We start from the raw sequence: 20,136 nt of genomic DNA on the forward strand, positions 1-20,136 counted from the left end.
AAGTGGTTACGAATCGGGCTGCGAACCTTAAGGTCAGCGGTTCGAAACTACCAGCTGCTCCGCGGGAGAAAGATGAGGCTTTCTACTCCCGTAAAGTTTTACACCCTCGGAAACCCTATACAGGGTCGCTATGGGTCGGAACCGACTCGATGGCACATAACAACAACAACAACATAATCAATGTAATGAAACAAGTTATATGAATGGTTGAACGTGAAACTGATGGTATGCCCTGTAAACTTTCACTCAATCCACAATAAAAACTTTAAATTAAAAAAAAAAAAAAAAAGTTGGACAATGAATAAGGAAGACCGTAGTACAGTGGATACATTTGATTTATGGTGTTGGAGGAAAATATTAAATGTACCATGGACTGCCCGAAGAACAAGTACAGCCAAAATGCTCCCTAGAAGCCAAGATGCAAGACTTCATGTCTCATACCTTGGGCATATTATCAGGAAGAACCAGTCCATGAAGAAGGACATCATGCTAGGTAAAGTGGAGGGTCAGAGAAAAAGAGGAAGGCCTCCAGTGAGATGGATTGGCACAGTGGCAGCAGTTACTGACTCAAGTGTAACAATGATTTGAGGATGGCTCAGGACCTGGCAATGTTTCATTATGTTATGCATAGGGTCACTATGAGTCAGAGCCAACTCAACGTTACCTAACAACAGCAGATAACTAAGGCAGAGAGTTATTTTGTAAATGTCTACAAGTCACTGAGCCACCTGAGTGAAATAATCTCCTGTAGTCCAGCTTTCTCTCCACTTCAGGGAATAGTTCAGTTTTGTTTCCTGAGAATACCTGATGAGGCTATATTCTGCCTGAGCAACAAGACGTAACCAAACATGACTCAGATAATATAGCTGTGTTTGAGTTTTGAGTATTGAAAAGCAGAGACAAACTACTTCCTGATCCTCCAGCACTGAGTCAGCTCAGCCCTGAAGTCTCAATCACATACCTCCATTCCATATTCAGGCTATCTGGCAGTGCACCACACCATGGCTGAGTGTACTAAAGCGTGACTGCCTGCTACATCCTGCTGAGAAGCTCTAAAACCCTTTTTATAAGTTGACAAATGGTCCTACTGAAACCCCCACCTCCAAAGACACATTTAAAAGTTGCTTTATCAACAGGGATAATGCTTCATCTGTGTGATCATGGCAATTAGAGAAAGGTTTATAAGGACATCTATTTGATGAGGCATCCCTCCTTAGGCTCCCAGATTCTGGGTGGTGATTCCTGCTTGCGGTCATTTTGCTTTGATTTGTGGTTGAATGATGGTTAAGTTTCATAAGCTGCTGATCTCTTCAGACTTCTCCATGCTGCCTGTACGAGGAGGCTTCAGAAAGTTCGTGGGGAAAATCTATTATCTTTTCAGTCCATTTTTCCATGAGGTTTTTGAAGCCCCCTTTTATAAGGTGACAGAGAACCAAGAAGACAGAGAACCTAAAAACCTACTCTCTAAGCACTCTGAGACAGAGAGCAACTCCCAAGGACTGAGGATGGACATAGTGAGAGTGTGATGGTCTCTCTTCATCACATTCTCATCTCGCAGTATAACTATCAGGAAAACTACGGACAGCATAAACCGTCCACAGGTAATATGTACTCTCAGAAAAAATAAGAGGCTACCATTTTTTTTTAATAAATGTTTTATTGTTAATTATGTGATAGTTTACATGGGAGAACATTAGCTTTACATTCATCCTATCGTATATCATTTCAATGTCATGGTTACAATCCCGTCCATACATCATCAACCCACGAAAGGTATACCCTGCAAGCCTGCCCCCTAGTCATCAGCACACAGCCCCTCTCCCTCTCTGGGCCTAGAGTCCCCAGCCGCTCCATCTCTCCATGTCATCGTCTCTGCCTCCATCTCTGGCATCACTGCTTCTCTGGGTAAGATCCCACACTCTGCTCTTTTCCCTTGAAGGTCCTAGGGACCTCTGCTCCTGGAAGAGGCTACTATTTGAAGTTTGCTTCAGGGAAAGCTCCAACTATTCAGTTAGAACCAATAAGACTTGATTTTTCTGATTATGGGAAATTCTTTTTATTGCAGATCTCTCAAAGGCCTTAGTGTTAACAGAAATCGGTCCCAAACGTGACCCTGCCACTCTGAAATTGTTCCTGAGTAACATGGAGAGGTTACTCCACGCCAAAGCTCATGGGTATGAACTTTTCATTCTTGGAATCTCCTGTGACCAAAGGAAAAAAATACTAAACACACAATCTTGCTAAAAACTCCCCAGGGATGTAGAGAGGAAAAGAGCCGCTATAGCTTAAGGTACCACGTGACATATTCTTGCCCCATCCCCCACCCCACACCTGTTTCCTCCCCCAACCCCACCCTCATCTCATAACACTGAGACCATCTCAGCCACAGACTTTTATTCCTTTATACCTTATCCATGCTTTGAGAATGCAAGTAGCCATCCAACTATAAGATCCCTGTATGCACTTAAGAGTCCCTTACAAATCTAATTGTCTTCATACCAACCATTAACCTAATTAACATTTAGGGAACTAAGTCAAAGTCCAAATGACTCCTCTTCATTTCTCATTCTCCCTCAAGGTCTGTACTTTAAGGACTGTCCACATGATGCTATTTAAATTTAGCTTGTTGTTGTGAGGTGCCATTGACATTGTATATAGCTATGTGGTACTTAACAACCCTGTGTGTAACAGAACAAAGCATAGCATGGTTTTGCACCATACTCACCATCATTATGTTTGAGCTAATTGTCACCAATGTGTCAGCCCATTTTGTTGAAGGTTTTCCTCTTTTTCGCTTATCTGCTGCTTTGCCAAACATGATGACCTTCTCCAGGGACTGTCCCCTCAAGATAACATGTCCAAAGTATATGAGACAAAAGTTTTTCCATCCTTGCTTTGTTAAAATACAATTTTATATGCAGTTTTTTCATTGTACTAGCGACCTTTCAAGTGTTCTGTGGCTAATAGCTGCCACAGTGGAGACCGGGTTTCTGCTAACTGGGACTTGTTAGCAGAAACCTGGTGCTCCGTTTATAATCACCAGAGTCCAACAGGACAGATGACTGGGGATGAAATCAGCACATGGACCATTTTCAGAAAAGCCATACTGGAAGGCTCATCACTACACACACATGGGCTCTCCCCTCTAAGTACAAACCACTGCTGAGCAGGCTCTCCCACTCTCCTCAGGGTCCGTGTGATTGGGAGTTCCACCTTGGCCCTCTGCCACCTGGCTGCGGGGGCTGCAGATGCCTACTACCAGTTTGGCTTGCACTGTTGGGACCTGGCTGCTGCTACAGTCATCATTCGAGAAGCTGGCGGGATTGTGATTGACACATCGGGTGAGTCCTCTCTCAGGTTCTCAGGGCACAGTAGGACAGACACTAGATCAGGCAAAGCCACCTGTGAAATGTCCAGGGCCCACTTTCTGCACTTCCTCAAAGCTTCTACCAGTGAGGCCAACAAAGGCACCAAAACTGCAGCGAACCCACCACTAGGCTTCTTCCTTCTCACCTGTGCCTCTGGAAAGGAAGTAGACCACATGATCAGAACTGCTGCCTGGGCAATAACCACATTCGGCTCTCCAGTGAGATGGCATTGGCACTTTCACATATATCCAGACCACCCAGCAATCCCAGGAGATGGGCAAGTGTTTGTTCCCCAAGATAGAGCTCAGTGCTGAGTCTGTACTTCACAGTCCATGAATACCATCAGAGACTGGGCAGTCCTCCACCCTATTCTCTCCTAGCTTCTTAGTCCAGAGCTTGTCCACGGAGATACTATGGCCGTCTTTTAATCTTGGATATGTACAGTGGGCCTTTTATAATGTGATTTCTACTTTTTCCTATTTCTCCTTTGAGAGGGTCTGATTTAGCAACCAGAAAGATATGAACGATGCAGAGGAGTCAGCGTTAGATGGCAAGATGGCATGGGCCTGCTTCATATTTTGGAAAAGTTCAATGCTGATTGCCCTCTGCAGGCAGAGGAGCCACACACCTGTTTTGTGTACCCTATGGAAGAGGCAGGATTTAATGCTCCGTTCCTCACCTCCTCAAGTGTGATTTGCAGCAGCAATCCTGAAGTTGGTCAGGAATGCAGTGTCAGGGCTTGAAGAGAATCTGGTTTTGCTCCTCATGACTCACATGTACATTAGTTTGAGAAGAACTGCTTTGGACAACTTAGGTCTGAACAGTAGTTTGAGCTCTGGCTCTCCCTTTTTCCAGCACAGTCTCTCAGAGTCACCAGTCTGGATATATGTAACTGTGCCCACATTAGGGATAAAGCTGTGATGAAGAGCCTAATCCCTTCCTTTGACCTGCTTGCCATCTGGACTACTTAGATTAGCCCAGGGACTTGAGAATGATTGCAGAATGTATTTGTGCGGTCAGCACTTGTAGTGACACGGCCTCTGTCCCCCTCCCTCTCTCGTCCTCAGGTGGGCCTCTTGATCTCATGTCTTGCAGAGTGGTTGCTGCAGGCACCCGGGAAATGGCAGTGCTCATAGCTCAGGCCTTACAAACTATTAACTATGGACGGGACGATGAGAAATGAAAAGGAGCAAAGGACAAAAGGAAATGCCGAAACCAGGACAAGCCAGCCTCTTTGGAATACTGACACTCAAGATGGAACCCCTCCCTTTAACTGCTTGCTCTCGGTGTCAAATGTTTGGTACATTCCTAACTGCCCCAAAGGCAGATGTTGTGCTAAAGCCTGTGGCTGTCTTTTGAAATCATTGGACTTGATGGGTACTGGGTTTTCTCGGTAATCTCACTTAGACTTTTTCAGGTTAGTAAAAATTCTCTTGTTGAGGCCAAAACCCAGCTCTCACATGGCATCATATTTATAATTCAATCTTGATTTTTTTCCCCAGAATGTATATCTCAGGTAATAAGGCTTTAGAACTGATAATAAAGTGGATTCATTCGCAGGCCCTGTCCCGTGATACTTCAGAGCATAACAAATGTGCTGATTTGTGTCCTCAACACCCTGCAAGGTCCGTAGTTATAGGCTCTCTAGGAAGATTTGCATACTAACCCTATGGAATTTGTGCCTCTGATAGACACTGTGAAAACTCTGTCAGTAATTATCATCCAGGATACATGGCAGACTGCAAAAAACTCAAGAGCCAAAAACAGATCTCTGAAATGCTGTTGTTTTGTGGTTTGTGAGAAGAAATTGTGTTTTCTGGGCCTTTCTTTTTCTGTTTAGGAAGTAGAATTGTATGTAAGCATAATTCTAATCAGGGTGTTAACTAACTTGCCAGCTATCTTTTCTAAAGTTTTGAATTGGGCAAGTCAGTCATAAAAGAGGAGATTCCAACCCATTTCTAAACTTTTCTCTCATATTCCTAACTTTTCATTCTTAATTTAATGTCACCACCAACAAACATGGAATATTTGAGATTTTTCCCTTTTATCTGCTAGCTCTGGCCTTAGTGTTTCTCCTGGAGGACTTTGAGGATCATTTGGGTACCCAGCTATGAGTTCTGACACCAAATGTAGTGCATATCAAGAATACCAGTTGAAACAGGTGCTTGATAAATCCTCACTGAATAGATCAATAGAACCAAGACTTCTATGCACTGAGCTAATTTGACCAGCAGAGGTTGGCACCCAGTCATCATCTGCTTTTGTACCACAGAGGATAGAGTCACCAACTTAAGGCCCTGGTCTGCATCTCAGAGCTTTGAATTGGCTCACGTTCTGCATAGTGAGCAGTGGCTTGCTGGGGCACCATTGGTGTTATTAGTGTCTTTAGTGTTATTGGTACTATTAGTGTCTTAGACTTTTTGAGGAGTCTGAAAAGGTTTTCTCGAAGTTCCTACCATACTTTATGGGAACAGTTTCAGATGGGACTGTCTCTGGGGTAACAGGCAAAGAAGACATGATCTTCACAATCAGGAGATGTACAGTTAAAGAGTGAAAAATACCAGGACACCCATAGCTGATATTTCAGTCATTTTTCCAACAAAACTGTTATATATATATATATATATAGAGAGAGAGAGAGAGAGAGAGAGAGAGCGTGTGTGTGTGTTTGAGGAGAGAGAGAGAGTGTGTGTGTGTGTGAGTAAGTAAGTCCTGGTATGGCGCTGTGGGTTAATGTGCCAGACTGCAAAGCTAGTGGCTTTGAACTGCAAGGTTGGCGGTTCAAGCTCACCAGCTGCTCCTCAAAAACCCTATACAGGGTCGTTATGGGTCAGAACCGACTCAACAGCATTTCACAACTATATATATATATATATATATATATATATGTTGTTTGTGTTTAAATTCATCGTACAACAAAAATGTGTAAGCACTTAGCTAAGGTTTCCTGAATGAGGTGAGTTTTAACAGAGACTTTGAAGAACATTCATGACATGTTGTTATTGTTAAGTGCCATAGAGTCATTTCCTATTCATAATGACCCTGTGTAGAGTTTCCTAGGAGTGATGGTGAGTTTGAACCACTGACCTTGTGGTTAGCAGTCCAGTGCTTGTCACATATCAGGACACATAGAGTAATTAATATAAATGAAAGAAGTTACTCCAGCTGAGGTGAGTAAGCCCTCTAGATTCCTGGTTGGGGAGCAAGCAGGACAGCATTGAAGAGAATTTAGGGTACACACTAATAGAGGAACTGGCCAAGTAGAAGCTTTCATATTCATATTAAAACTGAATACTTAATCAAATGATATATTTATAAATATAATTCTCTAAGGTTTCATAACTTAATTTACTATGTTTTCCATAGGAAAGATTATGATCACTTTTTAAAAATCATTTTTGGTGAGTCCCTGAAAATCATATCACCTCATGAAACCTCATCATCTACCACCCTCACAGTGACAAGCTTCTTTGTAGGGGCTGAACTTGTTGAGCAGACATTCAAGAACTCGCAAGGTTGATGCTTCAAACCCACCAGCTTCTCAAAAACCCTGTACAGAGTCACTGAGTCAGAACCAACTCAACAGCACTGAACAACAAGAAGAATCTTGCTGTGGTGCCACGGGTTAATGAGCTGGACAGGAAGGTCGATTTGAACCACAAGGTCAAAGTTCAGGTTCACCAGCTGCTCTTTGGAAACCGAATATGAGTCAGAACTGACTCGACGGCACTTAACAACAACAACAACAGCAAGGTTCCTGTGTCATCTTTCTAGTTGCTATTGTCAGTTTGACCCCATATAGATAGTTCTTTAAAGAGCATGATGCTCAAGGCAGAGACTTTTTTACCAGTTAATAAGCTAAGCTATTTGACTTGAAGACTTCAGGGGACATTTTTTTCAAGGTTTAAAGATGATCTCAGGGTAATAGTTTCAGGGGTTTATCTAACCTTCATGGCTCCATGAAGTCTAGATTCCATGAGAATTTGAAATTCTGTTCTTGTTTTCTCCCTTCTGATCACAATTCCTCTTAGGAATGAATTTGTGACCAAAATGTTAAAAAATAGTAGCCTGCCACCATCTAGTTCTTCCGGTCTCATGGCAATTGGCCATGCATTCCATTTCCTCCTTCTATTCCTGACTCTCCTCCCTTTATTCTTCCAGTCAAATAAAGATCCATTTCTGTGCAAGTTTTCAAGACCCAAACACTATGCAACAAATTTTTGCTTATGGAGTACTGTGTTTTTGTTTATAGTGATGGAAAATTGAATTGATTAAGGGTTGCACAGCCAATTAATGTAATTGCTATCACTACGTTGTACATCTGTAAAAAGATGAATTGGCAAAAAGTGTGATAGATACATTTATAATGACAAAATAAATAGATTAGGTAGGTAGGTAGATAGATTACATAGAGAAAAAGAAGAGTTGCTGCTGAGGCTGCATATGTACAGCCAAATACCTCATAGGATTTGGTTCCTTGGTTTGGAGCTTTAGAATCCTGAGTTCATGAGACATCCCAGTTAATTGGCCTAATAACATGGTGAATGCTTCTGTTCTACCTTTTAGTTTCTGCTAGTCTGTTTCATAATGATAACACTTTTTTAAAATCTCTTTTCCCTAAATATCAATCTCATAATATTTTGACACCTACCTACCCAAAGTGAACCTACATATGCTAACGAAGATGCCACTTAAATGGAGTTCAGGGGATCATCCTCAAAATCTACATGTATTAGAAGGAAAAAGAGAGACACTTACAAATACCAAAACACTACGATCAAATTTATGTCATTTTCAATATAATAATTTCATTAGGCATACTTTGGGACTTTAAAGACACTGATGTGCTTTTTTTGAGCATCAATGTCTAATACTTCTTTAAAGATTCACAGGAAAATGTCTAGTCGTACAGGAAAAATGCTTCCAGAATTCTAGTTCTGGTTCCAGAATTCTGGTTCTGAGCTTAAAGTGTTAGTTCTCTTTTAATTAGCTCTGTGACCTTGGGAAAATCATTGAAACAGAGAACCCAAGTGGTACCTTTAAAAGATCGCCAGGGCTCTTTCCAGATTCAATTCCATTAACCTATGGATAAAGTAAGTAAGTGCTATGCCTTTTCAAAGTCATTGACAAGAAGAGAAAAAAGTGTGCTTTCCAGCAATAATAATCTGCAAATAAACTTTGCTATTTAATGAGCTCTGATATTTTTTCCCCGTATTTTCCCATATGTTCACTTTATAGTAAAAACTATGCCCTAGCATGTTCTGTAAGAGTTTTGCCCCTGCAGAAACAGTGTGAGGCAGTGTCAGACAAACATGCAGCTGTTCTGAGCCCTGCCCTCATAGGACTGAGCACTCAAGCTCCCCACACGGCTGAGTACTTCCCAAAGCACAAGTACAGTGATATCTAAGGAGAATGGTGCTTCTTTCTTCTCTTGAAATAGCTTGGTATGTCATTTTATTGCTTTGTTAGCATTTGTTTGATTTAATGGGACTTTTCAATGAATTAGATGGATTATTTTAATGAGTTTAAAAATGTATTCTAAAGTTTCACTAAATTGCTTACCATCCTTTAAAATTAGACATAAAAGTTCTTTTATTTCACTTACCATGTTGGAGCTCTTCTGAGCATATATGCAGATACATAAGAAGTTCTTTAAATTCTTTCACATGGATTTGTAGGGGTAATGCTCATTAATCATATAGTATATTTCACTTCTTAAAGTGTATTTATGGAAGCGTTTTCAAAGAAATAACTCCACACAGGGCAAACCTCTCAGAGAGAACTGTGGCGGAGACAACGTCACTGTAGCCTGGGCTGCGACATCCACAGGTGCTCTTGCTCCATACGTGTTGTGCATTACCACTGCCATTCATTCACTCAGTCGTTGAGAGTGTGAAGCTGACTTGGGTAAGCTTTTGGAATGAGCATGGTCACTGCAACCTTCAGGCCCCTTTGGGAATGGGGGACCAGAGAGAATCTCTGGAGACACCTGAAACATGGATGCCTGACCCTTTACTCCAACCCAGAGGAAAAGGCTCAGCACAGAAGACCCCTCTGCCAGGTACCAGCTTTTGTGAGCTTGTTGTTATTGTTAAGTGCTGTCAAGTCTGTTCCAACTCATAGTGACCCTGTACAGGACTTCCGAGGAGCAGCTGATGGTTTTGATCTGCCGACAGTTAGCAGTTCAGTGCTTATCCTCTAGTGTCACACAGGTCACCAAATCTGGCTTCATCATGTCATTTTGACTTCCTTACAAACTAATGTTCACCTCATCTATGATGGAAGGAGCCCTGGGAGTGTAGGGGTTACGCGTTGGGCTGCTAACTTCAAGGTCAGCGGTTTGAATCCACCTATCACCCTAAAGGAGAAAGATGGGATTTTCTGCTCCTATAAAGATCCTATCCAGTGTAGCTATGAGTCAGAATCAACTCGACAGCACACAGCAGCAGTAGCCAGCAGTCTTTGATGGTGGTATTTCCAAAAATTATTTACTTTCACTCTAATTTTTCCCTTTACTAAATTTAATGTCCTGGTGTGGCACTGTAGGATAGGCGTTTGACTGCTAACATCAGGGTCAACAGTTCAAATCCACTGGTCATTCCTCGGAAACACTATATAGGGTCACTATGAGTTGGAATCAACTTGATGGCACTTACCAAAACCAACAACAAGTTTTACTTAAAGCATCTTGTGGATGAGAACCCTATTGGTGCAGTGATTAAGGTGCTTAGCTGCTAACTGAAAACTCGGTGATTCAAACCCACCAGCCATTCCATGAGAGGAAGATGTGTCAGTCTACATGTGTGAAGACGTATAGCCTTAGAATCTCTGAGGCAAGTGTACTTTGGTTTTATCATCTAACAGAGAATATGTAAAACATTTGTCTTAGTATATCACTAATGTCACTATCTAAACAGGCCAGGAGTCAGGAAACATGGATTCTGGTCCCAGTTTTAACTTATAGTAGCTGTGTGACCTTAAAATCATGTAATCTCTCTGTCTCTTTTCTTTGGTAAAATGTATAAAATTTGAACCTGCCTTTTCTACCTCACAGAAATGGTATGAGGATGTTGTGGGATAATATATGTCAAAGTATCACATGCTATGAAACAGTGGGTGGTATTTGTTTACAATTAAATATTATTCAAGAGTGAAAAGGATCATAGTATCTTTCATAACCAGATGGGATTGTCAAGCTGTTGGAGAAAACTAGAAATATTTAGTCCGTTGGATTGCTCCACACTTAGACTGACTCTGCCTGATGTATTAATCCACTTGCAACCTGTTCTGCAATGATTCTGCCTTCAAGAATTTGAATCATCTCAGAAAATACCTTCCATAGCTTTCCTCAATACTAAAGCACACAACACACTTTAATCTTCATGCTTTTTTCCAGCGAACCAAGGTATAATTAGAGCAGATCGTAAAAGGATAAGCAAAGAACTAAGTCTGTTGCTTAAAAGTGCAGATGATTTCCGTAAGCATCAGGACACACGTGAGCCAATACTTGAGCTCCCCAGCACCTGGCACACATGCAATTGGTGAGCTTGACCTACCTATGGATGCTTCCTGGACCTCTGAAAAGCAGGCTCCTCCCAGGATCAAGAAGAGCAAATGAACTTGTGTAGAATAAGGGCCAGAAAGATGGCAGGAGCCAAAACCAGGAACCATTGTTGAGGACTTCTCTCCTGTCTGCTTCTGACCTTTATCTTCCCAGGCTCCATTAGCCTTCCCAGTTACAGTTCCGCAAATGACTCCACCTTCCTGGAAGTGAAGAATTCAGGGTGGAGTTGAAATTAAATCATCTCATAAAGAAACATTAGATGGTAAAAACCTAAACATCCATTTATTTATGTATGGTGTCAGCCAAGTGCTTAGGCCCGTTTCACCAAAAACACAGGTGAGCCACAGAGTTTCCTGGGTTTTGCCTGGGCCTGCCTTCTTGAGCATCACTAAGTCACCACATAGAAACACACACACACTGCCCCAGCCCTACAACTTTGTAAACAAAAATTGAGTGAAAGAGGTAATGAAGGAATAGCAAAAAGTTAGGGCTAAGTATCCAAGAGAGCCAAAATCAGAAAGTGTCCCTAAGTTAGGAGGGTGGGCTTTAAACATCCACTGTGTCCGTGGAAGCCAATGAGGGGGAGGGCCACCAGGACTAAACAAGAGAGGCCCCAAGAATCTGAACTTGAGTTCAGAGAAGGATAGGGGAGGAGTCAAAATGTCGACGGCAGGATGAAAATGATTCTGACAAGGCATAGATACATGTTCATAGGCAAACAACTTTCTAGAATATGTCATTTTACTAAGAGCCTCTTGGAATGCAGAGATTTCTGTTTGTGACTTTTCATATATCCCATCTTAACATAAACATCTGTTAAAAGACAACCTCTGCTCTCAAGAAATGCACCAGAGCTTGAAGGTTCCTAGTACTTTTGGATGCCTGGTTTAACAGGATAAATTGAGACTTCTCAGGAGCAAGAGGGTCTGGAGGAGCGGCAGCAAGAGAAGTGGGTTAATCACAAGAAAGTTACTCCATCAGAAGGAAGCGCCAGGTTCACATTAGTGATGAAACTGAGCTTTGAACAGTGAGGAGGGAGGGATTAGGTAAAGAATCAGAAGATGTTGCGGATGGAGTCAAAAAGAACTGGGTGACTGGGTTGAGTGGGGAGGTAGTGTTACTGGAACGGAGGAAATGATTGAGGATACAGGGACCAACTCTGGCCTTGAGCATTAAGCAAGAGTCAAAATTCATCCTGTAAACATTAGAAACATTTTTGTCACTAGCATGTCAGTATCTAGTGGTGAGCTGGTTATGGAAATTTTAAGTGAGAAGCAAGGGAGCTTTCAGGTGTAGGCACACTGGGATTCCATGAAACAATTAGTTTTATCACATCATTCATACACTAAAGTTGCCTTCTCTTTGGTTGAATGACCTGATACATCTATTGTTGTTAAGTGCCGTCGAGTCAGTTCCGACCCATAGCAACCCTGTACAGGGTGTAAATCTTTATGAGAGTAGAAAACCTCATCTTTCTCCCGCGGAGCAGCTGGTAGTTTCGAACCGCTGACCTTAAGGTTCACAGCCCGATTCGTAACCACTACGCTAATACATCTATACATTAAGTAAATTGGGGACTTTGATAATGCCTCCTGAGGGCTTCTTGAACTGAACAAAAGGTCTCAGAGGTTTGAATGAGGGTACCTTAAGAATCGCTTGGTCCAACCTTCACAGGTTTAATGACCTGACCCCAGTCTACAGTTCTATCAGTGGTTCCAGCTTTAGCAATCATTAGCTTTCTGGTAGATTACAAGTGTGCCTGACATTTTCAACACTAGAAAATTAAAGTACTGATAAATTAATTATCCCAGTCAACCTTCGGGGAAGGAAGAAGCTGTGCAAGGCCACAAATTGCTCTGGTCAAGTGGGTGTGCAGTCTCACAACCACTTCTTGGGAAGACAGTGTCCAGAGGTTAGGAACTTTGCCCTACTCAGCATAGGGCATGACTTCCTCATGCCTCCCTCAGGATGACCTCGCTGCCCATAGTGCCAAGAGCCAGAATCAGACTCACCAAAATCACCTTGAGAAGATTCAAGAGGATGAAAACTCCTTCATTCCTGTGTGCTCCCTGCTACTATTTTATGCTGATGATTCCAATTGCTGCCTCCCCGGTGTTTCCCAGTGATCAACTTTGGTTCTCTGTGTCTCAGCACGAGAATGTCAGTGAGTGGCCCAAGTCCTCCTCCCTTGAAAATGGAGGTAGCTTCTCATTCTTCCCACACTTTGACATGGGAATCAAAGCATTTTTATAAGGACTTTGAAGTCTCTTTTTATCCACTTCCATACCCCCATTGTCTATATGCTTTCTAGTTTCCACAATGGTGGAATTTTTGTCAGCTATCCTTTCTTCTCTTTTCTTTGATTTTACAGAATTATTCCTTAAAATGTCCCACTGTCATTTTAGTAAGGTTTCACTTAGAAACATGAATTAAACTCAATATGTTAACTAAATACTCGATTGAGTTTCAGGGTCTCAGAAGATCCTTGTTCTAACATGAAGGGAGTTCCTCCCTTTGTTGAGTGACCCTATGCTATTTATTTTATGGGTATCTTTAAGGTGGAGTAAAGCATTCATTTGCTTACTACAATACATGTATGAGCTTGGTCTTTGTGTGTTTTCTAATAAGGTGGGTGTGTAGTAGTTTGCTACACAAAAGTTCCTTTATATCTTTATGCTAACTATGTTTATTAATTTTTTCCCCTCTTGAAGAATTGGGTTAAGGACCCACTGGGGCAGTCTATGCCAGCCTCTTAGGCTTGGAGAATATAAATCTGAGATATTTGAAGTCACACACACACACACCAGGTATTACATTAATTAAAGTCCTTAGCACTACGTCCCCACTGTCTTATCCACGTTAGGCTGCAGACCTACAGGGAGGACTTTACATTTTGTCCGTATTGCATCACATCATGGCAACTTTGGCCTAGCCTCTCATTTCACATCACATAACCTCTGCCTCAGATCCAGTTACTCCAAGAGCACACAGTGGGACTGCAAGTCCATTGCTACAGGAGAAATGAGTATTGGAACGGGGGGGTGGTTGCATAAGAATGCCATACAGTTAGCCCCAGTAGTCCCAAAATGTTACAATCAGATTCCAACGCCCAAGGACTGTCACCACATTGGATCACACTATAATCCTTGGGAGTCGAAAGTTTTTGGACCGGTTAATGCTAATGGTTCATGAAACCAGGCTGGAACCATGTCATAGGTGGGACATGCAGAGGGTTCCTCACAGAGCACCACATCCTGCATCTCTGGAACTAGTATCCTACAGGCTGCAAGCCACTGGTCCCCCTGGCCTTGTGGGGTCTGTTCAGGTCCTTCAGTTCCCAACCTGCAGACTGATTGTTTTTCTTTCGAGGAATTTGTGAGAGTCTACACATGAAGGCTGTCCTGTGCTGGAGGGCTGAGAGTGTTTGCTCCACATGCCATCCTTGGGCATCTATGCACATCTGCTCCTAACGTGGGTGCCGGTCAGAAAACACCCAGGCTGAGATGCCCTGTATTGTGGGTGACATCAGAATTGGTTTCCCCTTAGAGCAGTGAAAGCTGCAGTGTGTCAGGACAGGATGGACACAGAGTTCAGGAATTAGGACAGAGTAAGCATCACTCTTCCATGCCATGTGATACATTGTCTTTATAGGACCAAAGTGTCCACATGAGGCATGACTAAAGTAAGGATGTGACATATAATGTAAGTTCAATAAGGGGGAAAGTAATAGACCCAGTTCATTTATAGTTTACTCAAGTTTTTGCAAGAAGACCCCCGCCCCCATTCCTATAGCTACAATATTGACCTTGGAGATGCCATTTCTTCACTGTCGGTTACACTGAAGATGGAACAGGAGTTATACTTCTGGACATTGACTTCTACAGTTTTGTGATGGTAAAGAGTGTTACCAATGACATAATATTTTATGGCCAGGGACTATGACTTATTTTTTAAACATCTTACCAGAATACTAGGAAAATTATTAATTCAACTTAATGGTGGTGATGATGTACTGTGCAGTCAGTTCTGACTCATAGCAACCATGTACAGGGTTTCCAAGGCTGTAAATTTTCATGGGAGCAGAAAACCTCATCTTTCTCCTGCAAAGCCACTGGTAGTTTCAAACTGCTGACCGTGAGATTAACAGCCCGATTTGTAACCACTATGCTACTAGAGCTCCATAATTCAAGATGCTAATGATCATTTATTTAATGTGTCCCAACACCATTTACTAGTATGTGAAATCTTACAATTTCTGTGTCTCAATTTTTTAATCTGTAAATAGAGATTATAATGGTATCTATTCATAGTGTAGTGTAGTGGTTACAAGTCAGGCTGCTAACCTACAAGTCAGCAGTTCAAAACTACCAGCTGTTCCTCACAAGAAAGATGGGGAAAAAGATGAGGCTTCTGCTCCTGTAAAGACTTATAGCCTCAAAAGCCCTATGAAGTGTCACTATGAGTCGGAACCAACTCCACGACACATCACTACCACCACCACCACCACCATTCGTAGTGTCCTCATGGTGCAATGGATAAGCGCTGAGCTACCAACCAAAAGGTCAGTGGTTCAAACCCAGCAGCAGTTCTGCAGAAGAAAAGACCTGGTGATCTATTTCTGTAGGAAATCTCATAGGACAAGTGTACTCTGCCCTATATAGGCTTGATCTGAGTCAGAATCAACTCAAGGGCACACAACAATAACAACATCACTCATTGCTGGATATCAAATCAGCTACTACCAAAAGGTTGATGGTTTGAATCCACCCTGAAGCACCTGGAAATCTGCTTCTGAAAGATCACAACACTGAAAGCCCACAGGATACAGTTTTACCTCACTCACAGCAACTACTTTTGCTTTTCAACCCATAGGATCGTCCTGGTGTGGCATCATAGGGTAAGCACCGGACTGCTAACCAAAAGGTCACTGGTTCAAATTCACCAGCTGCTCCTTGAAATCCCTATACAAGGTCGCTGTGAGTCAGAATCGACTCAACAACAACAATACTGTATGGAGCAATTGTGAGTCAGTGGCCGAATCATCTACTTCTATGTGGAGACCCAGTTTGATTCTCAGCTAGTACACCTCATTCACAGCTGTTATGTATTCATATCTGTTAATGGAGACATGTGAAAATCCTATTGATCACAATAGTGATCTCCAATCTAGGTGGCTTTGAAGCCAGCAGAATTTCATTTCATGGTGCATGAAGTTGCTATGAAATGACAACTAACAACATTCATAGGGTAAGGAGTAAAGGAGATACTACACATACTTCAGATATTATCAGGAGGGACCAGTCGCTGGAGAAGGACATCATGTTTGGTAAGGTAGAGGATCAGAGAAAAAGAGGAAGACCCCCAACGAGATGGATTGGCTAAGTGGCAGCATCGATGGACTCAAGCATGGCAACAATAGTGAGGTTGGCCCAGGATCGGTCAGTGTTTCGTTCTGCTGTAAACAAGGTCGCTATGGGTCGGTACTGACTCGATGGCACCTAACAATAACAACACGTGAAGCAATGCCATTCCTAGTCATATTGGGTGCCCAACAAATGTAATTTTATTTTTAGTTCACTTCTGAGTGAAGTGCTTATAAAACATCCCTGCCCACAGTGAGTTGACAATTTGGAGCAAAGGTGGTCATTCATGTATACAGATAGGTTGTTTTTAAATGCTGTCAAGTTGGTTCCGACTCATAGCAGCCCTGTAGGCTGGTGGATTTGAACCGCTGACCTTTCAGTGTTTGTCCTACAGTGCCACATCAGGACTCTGTATACAGATATATAAGGTTATAAATTATCAATGTCATAAGAAATATAATAACTAAATAGCACCAGAAGCAGACAACCGCAAAGGAAACAGAAGCTGGTAGCACTCCATTTCCAAGAAGCCTATACTCCTTTACTAAAAAAGAAATACTCCTCGCCTGTATTAAGACCTAATCAGTGAAGGTCGGCATCAGATCTGCCACTGGGGGAAGCAATCTGGGACCAGGAAGGGAAAACTGTTCTTCATCCATGCCCCCCAATCCCACTGAGTCTACTCTAGTAGTGGAGACGGACTCATTTCTCTCTCACTCAACTGTACTTTTGCTTTGCAGTAAGTTGTCTCTGAGTGAAAAAATAAATATATAATAATTAAGTACTGGGGGAGACTAGAGAGGATGATGTATTATATTTGGGGGACACCAGCAGGTTTTATAGAAGAGGTTACATTTGAGCTAAATTAAAGGAGGAGTTAAGTTTTAGATGATTAAAGTCATGCTTCACAGAAAAAAGAAGCATTCTAGGCAGAAGCATTCAGTCCTGGAAGTGCCTCATAAACCCAAGATCAGTGATAGCAGGAGTGACTGGAATTATAAGGTGGGAGATGGGGTGGGACAGTAGGCAATGAGGAAAGAGAAACAGTAATAGTAGTGCTTAACCCTTACTGACTACTAGCTCAATGCTAGTCACAACTGGCTAGCAAGACATCCGAGCTGCATCAAAGGCATTGATGAAAAACAAGGCTTCAGGAATTGGTGGAATACAAATTGAAATGTTTCAACAGACTGATGTAGTGCTGGAGATGCTCACTCATCTATGCCAAGAAATTTAGAAGACAACTCTTCAGCCTACCAATTGAAAGAGATCTATATCTGTGCCTGTTCCAAAGACATGTGACCAAACCTCAGTATAGGTTGCACCTTAATGAAGAAAAAACAAAAATCCTCACAACTGTACCAATAAATAATGTCATGATAAATGGAGAAAAGATTAAAGTTGTCAAAGATTTCATTTTGCTTGGATCCACAATTAACACTCATGGAAGTAGCTGTCAAGAAATCAAATGGCATATTGCATTAGGCAAACCTGCTGCAAAAGACCTCATTAAAGTGTTCAAGAGCAAAGATGTCAGTTTGAGGACTAAGGTGCGTCTCACCCAAGCCATGGTATTTTCAATCACTTCATATGGATATGAAACTTATACAATGAATAAGGAAGACTAAAAGAATTGATGCATTAGAATTATGGTGTTGGAAAAGAATATTAAAAGTACCATGGGTTTCCAGAAAACAAAGTTGTGCTAGAAAAATACAACCAGAATGCTCCTTAGAAGCCAGGATGGTGAGACTTTGTCTCTTATACTTCAGGCATGTTATAAGGAGGGACCAGTCCCTGAAGAAGGGCATCATGCAAGATAAAGTGGAGGGTCACAAAAAAGAGGAAGACCCCTAACATGATGGACTGACACAGTGGCAGCAGCAATGGGCTCAAATATAAACAATTGTGAGGATGGCCCAGAACCTGGCAGTATTTCATTCTGTTCTGTTATTGTAAGTCAGAACTGGCTCGATGGTACCTAGTGACAAGTCACAACAGACTGGAGGAAGATCACGCTAATGACTTTGTGATTTATCCTGCAAACAATGAGGAGCCAACAAAGATTTGGGCAGATCCCTGTTTGCAGAAGGATGATTTGGGCAGATCCCTATTTGCAGAAGGATGGAACACACAACAGGCTCTCAGTAAAGCATGCAAAATTAAATTGAATTGAATTTGATTCATGTCTCTGGTGGCAAGTCACATGTAAGTATAAAAGAATACAAAAGTCATCCTAGATATGAAGTAATCCAAACTTAGTTAATAATTAGAAGTAATGAGTAGATTACAACATTCAAAAGATATGACTTATTTTTAAATCAATGAGAATATAAGGCAAAATCAGGGGACCGTTGTTTCTCTCTTAAGGACCACGTAGCATAAGTATAAAGCTCTCTCTAAACCTGGTTTCTTATGCTATAGGTAGAAAAGGAAAAGTGAAGGAAGACTAATCCTAAAACTGACAGAAAGGAGTCATCTTGAGGCCTATGGGTGGAAGTGATATGCGATACCCACTCCTGTTGTAAGACTGTTTCTGAACGGAGCTTCTCAACCTAACTACCTGTGAGGACACTTAGAACTCATCGGTGCACTCTCCAATTGATTTGTAAGGCATGTTCAGGGACACACAAAGTTGTGCATATGTTGAGGCATATATACATGCATGCAGAAGTTACATAACTACTAATATGGACCCAGAAAGACCTAAGCTATTAAACCTCTACTATTTTCTCTTCTCCAGGGTTCTATAGAATATGCAAGCTTGCAAACAAGTGTTTATTAACCTCAGTGCTTTTCAAATAGCATTACCAATTTGTCTACTGACAGCTATGACTAAGGAGTCTTTTTGTAAAGGACAGAACATGAGAAGAAGGAATAGTGGAGCAGAGGGAGGAAAAGACAGCTGGACATCTGGGTGTCATCTGCACAACTCTATGTTGCCTCTGTGTGTGTGTGTGTGTGTGTATGTGTGTGTCGGGGGGGTGGGTCGTGTATCTTCTGTTACCTGGTGGCTGGCAATAGATAGATACCTCTTCTTCTCCACAGACTTCTAGCCACTTCCTGGTCAGAGCAGTGGAAGGCTGTTTCAAGGAGCCAAACCAGAGCAAGAGTCAGTGTGTTAAGTAAAATACTACAAGGCACTGTAGCCACCACTCCAAACAGTCCACTGGGCACATACAAAGGATGACCCTTGCTGTCTCTTGGCTTGGTGTAATCTATGATTGTATTACTACATTGCCTCCAAAGTTACACATGGCAGCCTTGGAGAAAGTGTCAGTGTGGCAAAGCTACTGACTGGCATTGTGGATCATACTCCGTTCCTTGGGATGGTGTGGGCCAGCCTCTGAGCAATTTCTGATCTTCAACAAGGACAGTCAGGAGTACTTTAGCTTTTATTTTTTTTTAAATATGCTACCTAGGGAGGCAGGGCTTGATGATGGCTAGGGTGGAGGTGCAGTGAAGGTCGCCGTCAGCAATAACACAGAATACCAGGCAAAGCAGATCCAGGGCAGAGCTCCAAAACTTGGAACCACAGAGATAGGAATATTTTAAAGGTTTGAAGGCTTATAGCTTGTGGAGTTTGGAACTGAAGTAAAAAATCATGTACTTTTGAATCTGCCAGGCCGGGCTCGGAGGCCTAAGCCAACATCCTGGGTGAGACCAAGCAGCAAGACGAAATGGGGAGCAGAAACACCATGGAAAAACGCCGCAGGAACCTTGGGACAAAGGTGGACAATATACTTTGTCAGTTTTGCTTTGTTCTGATTTTCTTTTTTTCTTTGGTATCTGATAATTGGCATGCTCACTGTTTGCCCACCTCCATTCTGGTGAATAGAGG

The 20,136-nt window shown here is 42.1% G+C and overlaps 1 protein-coding gene across 1 annotated transcript in view; it reads left to right on the plus strand.

The window, feature by feature from the left end:
* The window catches only part of IMPA2 (inositol(myo)-1(or 4)-monophosphatase 2), a 114,503-nt gene extending 109,952 nt beyond the window's left edge, over positions 1-4,551 (plus strand). The window contains exons 6-8 of the mRNA XM_006868694.1: positions 2,066-2,174; positions 3,190-3,341; positions 4,436-4,551. Of these exons, the coding sequence (XP_006868756.1) occupies positions 2,066-2,174; positions 3,190-3,341; positions 4,436-4,551 (377 nt within the window). The remainder of the gene's footprint in view (positions 1-2,065; positions 2,175-3,189; positions 3,342-4,435) is intronic.
* The last annotated feature ends 15,585 nt before the right edge of the window (positions 4,552-20,136 follow it).

The sequence above is a fragment of the Chrysochloris asiatica genome, unplaced genomic scaffold, assembly GCF_000296735.1.
Source record: "Chrysochloris asiatica unplaced genomic scaffold, ChrAsi1.0 scaffold00122, whole genome shotgun sequence".
NCBI classification, from domain to species: Eukaryota; Metazoa; Chordata; class Mammalia; order Afrosoricida; family Chrysochloridae; genus Chrysochloris; species Chrysochloris asiatica.